Source organism: Lathyrus oleraceus, chromosome 2 (assembly GCF_024323335.1).
Source record: "Lathyrus oleraceus cultivar Zhongwan6 chromosome 2, CAAS_Psat_ZW6_1.0, whole genome shotgun sequence".
In the NCBI taxonomy this organism is placed as follows: domain Eukaryota; kingdom Viridiplantae; phylum Streptophyta; class Magnoliopsida; order Fabales; family Fabaceae; genus Lathyrus; species Lathyrus oleraceus.
Window position 1 is genome coordinate 375,793,672 of NC_066580.1, and position 7,644 is coordinate 375,801,315.

The window sequence follows — 7,644 nt, forward strand, 5'->3', positions numbered from 1 at the left end:
TTCAATGTGTTTAGCTCTGGAATGTAGAATGGGATTCTTACTTAGACAAATGGCAGCAGTATTATCACAGAAGATAGGAATGTTACTCTAAAAAATTTGCAGATCTTCTAACTGATGCTTCATCCAGAGCATCTCAGTTGTGCACAGTGATGCTGAGATGTATTCTGCTTCTGCAGTTGATAGAGCGATTGTTGACTGTCTTTTGCTAGCCCAGGATATCAGATTGTTTCCCAGAAGCTGGCAATTTTCAGAAGTGCTTTTTCGTTCTATTCTATCTCCTGCATAATCTGCATCACAGTAACCCGAGAGTCTATACTCTGATGTTTTCTCATACATCAGGCCCAGGTTAGGAGTTCCTTTCAGATACTTGAGAATTCTCTTAACTGCTGTTAAATGAGATTCTCTAGGATCTGATTGGAATCTGGCACAGAGACAGACACTAAAGAGAATATCAGGACGAGTAGCAGTTAGATAGAGAAGAGAGCCTATCATACCTCGATAGAGCTTCTGACAAACCTTTGCGCTTACTTCTTCTTTTTCAAGAATGCATGTTGGATGCATTGGAGTTTTTGCAGAGTTGCAGTCAGCCATGTCAAATTTCTTCAGAACATCTTTAATATATTTGCTTTGATGAACATATGTAACTTCTGAGGTTTGGTTAATTTGAATTCCCAGAAAGAACTTTAGTTCTTGCATTAAGCTCATTTCAAATTCTGCCTGCATTAACTTAGAGAATTCTTGACACACAGAGGCGTTAACTGAACCAAAAATAATGTCATCAACGTATATCTGGCATATCATGAGATCATTGTTAAGGTTCTTACAGAAAAGTGTGGAGTCAACTTTCCCTCTGATAAAATTGTGTTCCAGAAGAAAATTGCTTAAACGTTCATACCAAGCTCTGGGAGCTTGTTTAAGTCCATATAGAGATTTTTTAAGTTTAAAAACATGTTCTGGAAAGTTTGGATTTTCAAAACCTGGAGGTTAGTTGACATAAACGTCTTCTGATTAATAACCATTAAGGAATGCACTCTTGACATCCATTTGATATAATTTAATAGAATGGTTAATAGCAAAAGATACAAGAAGACGAATAGATTCTAACCTTGCGACTGGAGCAAAAGTTTCATTATAATCAATACCTTCTTGTTGACTATAACCTTGAGCTACCAGTCGGGCTTTGTTTCTGACGACTTCTCCTTTCTCATTCAGCTTGTTTCTGAATACCCATCTGGTTCCAATAACGTGAGTGCCTATGGGCTTTGGAACAAGATCCCAGACATCATTCTTTGTGAATTGATCTAATTCTTCTTGCATGGCTGAAACCCAGTCGTTATCCTGAAGTGCTTCATCACAGGACATAGGCTCAATCAGAGACACTAGTCCTAGAGGAGTATCTTCAGAGGTCTTGAAGGTAGATCTGGTTCTGACAGGTTCGTCCTTGTTTCCCAGAATCAAATCTTCAGATATGTTGATACGACTTTTGACTTTCTTTGGGATTTCTGGGGATTTAATTTCTTCAGAGTTCTGAGTGACAGTTGCTTCTGGAGCTTTATCAGAACCTGCAAGAGTGATTTCTAAATCTGCAAAATTTTCAACTAGCTTTGACTTTTCAGGGTCAAGCTTATCATCAAATCTGACATGAATTGATTCTTCCACAATTTTGGTTTCTGTGTTGTATACTCTGTAGCCTTTAGAGCGTTCTGAGTATCCTAACATAATACCTTTCTGTGCTTTGGAATCAAACTTGTTCAGATGTTCTTTAGTGTTTAAGATAAAGCAAGAACATCCAAAAGGATGAAAATATGAAATGTTTGGTTTTCTTCCTTTACACAGTTCATAGGGAGTCTTTTCCAGAATAGGTCTTATAGAGATTCTATTCTGAATGTAACACGCTGTATTTACAGCTTCTGCCCAAAAATGCTTTGCCACATTAGTTTCATTGATCATGGTTCTGGCCATCTCTTGGAGTGTCCTATTCTTCCTCTCTACAACTCCATTTTGTTGTGGAGTTCTAGGGCAGGAGAAATCATGGGATATTCCATTAGAGTCAAATAATTCTTCAAAATCTTTGTTTTCAAATTCTCCACCATGATCACTTCTGACTCTAACAATTTTAGCATCAAATTCTTTTTGCACTTTGGAGCAGAAACTAGTGAATACAGAGTTAGACTCACTCTTGTGCTTTAGAAATTTCACCCATGTCCAGCGACTGTAATCATCAACAATGACTAGTCCATACTTCTTTCCATTGACTGATGCTGTTTTCACAGGACCAAATAAGTCAATGCGGAGAAGTTCCAGAGGCTTAGAGGTAGAAACAACATTTTTCTTTTTAAAGGATGGTTTTGAAAATTTTCCTTTCTGACATGCTTCACACAGAGCGTCTGAAGAAAACTTCAGTTTAGGTAGGCCTCTGACTAACTCGAGTTTATTTAGCTGAGAAAGTTTCCTCATGCTAATGTGGCCCAAGCGTTTATGCCATATCCATTGCTCTTTGTGAACAGACATCAGACATTTAACATTTTGTTCTTTTAAATCAGAAAGATTAATTTTATAAATGTTGTTTTTCCTCTTGCCTGTGAAAAGGACAGAGCCATCATTCTGATTAATGGCTTTACATGTTTTTTGATTAAAGATTACATCATAACCGTTATCACTTAATTGACTTATGGATAACAAGTTATGCATTAATCCTTCTACGTAAAGAACATCAGATATAGAGGGAAGAGTACCATTACCAATAGTTCCGGAGCCTCTGATCCTTCCTTTCTGATCTCCTCCGAAACCTACGAACCCAGCATCTTTAAGTTCCAGGCTTTGGAACATAGACTTTCTTCCCGTCATGTGTCGCGAGCATCCAGAGTCCAGGTACCATGACTGGTGTCTGAACTTTGCTGCATAGGATATCTGCAACATACACAATCTTATCTTTTGGTACCCAGAATCTCTTGGGTCCTCTTTGATTAGTCTTCCCAGAGTTTCTCATAACTTTGGGTTTTCTAGCATTTTCAAATTTTTGTTCTTGTGTGTGTGTATAGTGATATGAAAATGGAGATTTAAGTTGGTCACTAGAAGAAGTTTTAACTTCCTTAGGATCATACCCAATTCCCTTTTTATTGTTCTGACTGACTCCATAAATCATGGATGCCATAATACTCCTACCTATTCCATTTTTCAGAAATTCCTGAAAGGCTTCTTCGTATTCAAAAATTATTTTATTTGAAGTTTGTGGTGCTTGAGACAACGCTTCTTCTAATTCTAAGCTTTTTCTTTTTGCTCCATCTCTTTCTAATGTTAAAGATCTGATTGTATCTTCTCGCGCTAGAATTGTTATCTCAAGCTCGCCACATTCTTCAAATTTTGCTTTAAGACAGCCTATTATGTTTTTAAGCTTTTGTTTTAATTTCTGATATGAGTTAAGAGTTTCTGACAAGCATGATTCTAGATCAGATCGAGAGAGTTCAGAGAATACCTCTTCAGATTCTTCATCTGAGCTGCTCCTGGATGTGGTAGCCATAAGTGCCACGTTGGCCTTTTCATCAGAGTCAGATTCTGATGACCCAGATTCACTATCATCCCAGGTAGCCATTAATCCTTTCTTTGTCCTAAAGGTATTTTTCTTGAAACTTTCTTTTCTAGGATTGTCTTTCTTTAACTTGGGGCATTCATTCCAGTAGTGACCTGTTTCTTTACATTCATAACAAGTAATATCTTTGTTAATTTTACCTTTTGAGGTTGATTCTGATCGATCCCCTCTGGGTCTTGATCTTCTGAAGTTGTTGTTCCTCTTTTTCCAGAGTTGTTTAACTCTTCTGGTCAGGAGGGATAATTCTTCTTCATCATCAGAATCTTCTGGTTCAGAGTCATCAGTATCTTCAGTTTCTGCCTGGAGAGCTTTGGTTCTGTCAGGTTTGCGTCTTTCATATCTGAACTTTAATTCTACGGACTTGTTCCTTTTCTGAGGCTCATCTTCCTCTAGTTCTATCTCATGACTTCTGAGGGAGCTAACAAGTTCTTCAAGACTGATATTGTTCAGATCCTTTGACAGCTTCAGAGCAGTAACCATGGGTCTCCATTTCTTTGGCAGACTTCTGACTATCTTTTTGACGTGGTCTGCAGTTGTGTATCCTTTGTCTAGAACTTTGAGACCTGCAATCAGAGTTTGGAATCTAGAGAACATTGCTTCTATAGCTTCATCATCTTCCATTTTGAAAGCTTCATATTTCTGGATAAGCGCCAGAGCCTTTGTCTCTTTGACCTGAGAGTTTCCTTCATGAGTCATCCTCAGAGAGTCAAGTATGTCTTTGGCTGTTTCTCTGTTGGTGATCTTTTCATACTCGTTGTAAGATATAGCATTGAGGAGTATGGTTCTGGCCTTGTGATGATTCTTGAAAACTCGCTTCTGATCATCTGACATCTTACTTCTGGGAACTTCAGCTCCATCCTCTGTGACAGGAGGTTTGTATCCATCTGTGACAATGTCCCAGAGATCAGCATCATAGCCTAGAAAGAAACTTTCGATTCTATCTTTCCAGTAATCGAATTTCTCTCCATCAAAGACAGGAGGCTTAGCATTGTAACTATCCTTTTCATTTGTGTGGGCCATAGTTTTTCTCGTTCTGGATCTCTCTACACTGTTAAGTGTTTGATTAGAAAATCAATAACAGAGCCGGAGCTCTGATACCAATTGAAGGTGAGAAAAACAAGAAAGGGGGGGTTTGAATTGTTTGGAAAATAAGCGCTTTTTCAAAATGAAAATCACACAAGGATTTTATACTGGTTCGCTTATAACACAAAGCTACTCCAGTCCACCCGGCCAAGGTGATTTCGCCTTCAACAAGGACTTAATCCACTAATCTTGAAAGATTGTTTACAAACAACGTCTAAGAGAAAAATCTCTTAGTCCTCTCAAGTCTACAGACTACACAGAGTCACTTGAGGAAAATAAACAAACAATAGATAAAAGATTTATGTAATCTAGAGTGCTTCTAAGAAAGCAAATATTACAATAGTAAGAACAAAGTGATTCACGTTATAAGCAAAAGCTTCGTGAAGATATAGAGAGCAAGAGTGTTTTCTTGAGCGTTGATGTTTCAGTATATTTTTTTCTTGTATATCTTGTGCACTGAATGTTGATTTGCAGTCCTTTATATAGAAGAGAAGGATCCGTTGAAAAATCATGGCAGATAATAACTCTTGAATAATAATTAGTGCCATATCTTATGTTGCTTGTTGTCAAAGCAACTTTTACTTCTTGAATGACTACTTACCACAAATAGTTCCTTATCATTTGTATTTCTGGAGTTAACGTCTCTTCCTGTATTAGGAAATCCATTTCCAAAACTTTATTTGAAGTTAACGTTACTCTTCCTTATTTAGCAATTCCATAATCAGAGTCTTCATGTTTCTGGAGATCTTGGAATCTGCTATCTAGCTTCTGATGTTGATCTTTTGAGTTCTGATGATTTCTTCAGATAGCGCCAAGAGCTTCTGAAGTTTGACATACTGTTGTTCAGAATCAGAACTTCTAGAGCGTACTTCTTGTTCAGATGCTTCTGATATTTTGCTGTTTTGCTCAGAGTTAGACTTTCTTGAACGTGTTTCTACTTCGGATGCTTCTTATCTTCTGATAATTTGTATCTGATCTGGTTCTGTATCTGATGACATCATCAGATCTCTTCCTTCTTTCTTTAGAACCCTGCACACTTAGAAACTTTTCATTAGGGTGCCATTTTTGGTTTCGTCCTTTGTTATCATCAAAATCATGGAATCTGTTGTAGAACAATTTTTGTTCTTACATATATATATATATATATATATATATATATATATATATATATATATATATATAATCAACCTCATTAAGTGTATGTTATCACCAAACAATTGCTTTCTAATTATTCCATTATTTACTCCAATTTACTTCTGTTATTTGTTGATAAAGATTAAAAAACACATTAACAAACACCTTTTTCTTGTCTTAGTATTATATCTTAACCAAATCTAAAACTTATATGATATTTTATTTAAACAACATTAAATATTGGTATCTTTAAATATTCTGCTAACAAACTTGTTGCGCTGTGCGCGTGAAAATAGAACTGATGAAATTTTTTTAAGTATATATATATGAGATGTGAAGCAAACCTAGAAACATAGCTGCTTTTCAATCAGTAAAATAAACCCTAGCCACAATATAGCAATAGCGATGAAGCCGATCAATAAAATAAACCCTAGCCACAATATAGCAATAGCGATGAAGCGAGATTGGGCAAACTTAGATTCACTTGCTCTGAATTTGATTCTTGAGAAGTCAATAGAACCAATCTATCACATTTGGTTTGGTTTTGTCTGCAAAAATTGGCATTCTATTTCAAAGCTTAATCATCACTACAACATCCAATTTAGAAGTAATATGTTGCCTATGCTGATGATCCCTTCAGAGAAGAGTGCAGAGAAGCGAAAATTGTATAGTGTTGTAGCAAATAGAGTGTATCCCTTTGAGTTGACAATGCTTAACAAAAAGAGATGTTGTGGCTCAAGCTATGGATGGCTTGCAACAGTGGATGCAGATAATATCATAACATGGGTGAATCCCTTTAAAGATGTAGCTCCTATTATTTTACCATTGATTGATATTTATATGAAATATAAAGACTGCGAATTTAACATTCATAAGGTTACTTTGTCTGTGGACCCTATTACAAGTCCAGATGATTATGTTGTTGCAGCAATTTATACTAATCGTGGTGTTTTAGCTTTTATCAAAGCTGGGCAAGAGGTTTGGACATACATACAAGAAAACGACCATTTTGGTTTCATTGATATTACATTCTACAAGGGTTTGGTTTACGCGGTAGATCGTTCGAAAAAAATTGTCTCTTTTGAACTTTGTTATTCAAGTGATCCTCATGACATTTTTGGTAGGGAAAGAAGAAATCCAAATGTTGTTTTAGAAAGAAGTGAAGATGGAATTTATTCTCCTCTAACTTATCTAGTGAAATCTTTGGAGGGAGAGTTGTGGATGGTAAGAAGGTTTATAACTAGAGAGGAAGACAATATAAACAAAGGTACTAAAAATTTCCATGTATTTAAATTGGAATTAGACCGCAAAGGTGAGAAGCTTATTCATTTGTTGAAACTTGAGAGTTTGGGAGACAATGTTTTATTTGTGGGTGACGGTGATTCAACATCTATATCGGCTTCATATTTTTCAAATTCTCTACAAAAAGATTCAATATATTATTCTGATAATTATTTTAACGATGAGCCTGATCCTTATCCTAAAGGTCCTTTTGATTTAGGAATCTATAATGTTAAACATGAAAGTTTCGGTCTTCATTGTCATTATAAATCTTACTTCAAGAGTATGGCACCTCCTATATGGATTGCGCCATGTTTTAAGTAGGATTGATGAATGTTTTGATTTATTTTTTACTAGTTTTGTTTGTTATAAACATGGAAGCTTTTGATTATTGATTCGTAACTTTTTCCCTTTATATCTTATAATAAATAATATAAATTTTATAAGTTATAAAATATTATTTTGTTTATTATATTTTTGTTATGTTATATTTTATTATTTGCACTGTAATACTTTTACTAGACTAGAAAAGGAATGATCCATGATAGAATGCCTCG

At 35.7% G+C, this 7,644-nt stretch overlaps 1 protein-coding gene across 1 annotated transcript; it reads left to right on the top strand.

The window, feature by feature from the left end:
* The first annotated feature begins 6,211 nt into the window (after positions 1–6,211).
* On the top strand, positions 6,212–7,411 carry LOC127123328 (uncharacterized). Its single transcript, XM_051053557.1, has one exon. The coding sequence runs from the start codon at positions 6,212–6,214 to the stop codon at positions 7,409–7,411; it is 1,200 nt and encodes a 399-aa protein (XP_050909514.1).
* The last annotated feature ends 233 nt before the right edge of the window (positions 7,412–7,644 follow it).

Coding starts and splice junctions, on each gene's coding strand:
- LOC127123328 (XM_051053557.1), top strand. CDS start 6,212: ATGAAGCCGATCAATAAAATAAACCCTAGCCACAATATAGCAATAGCG.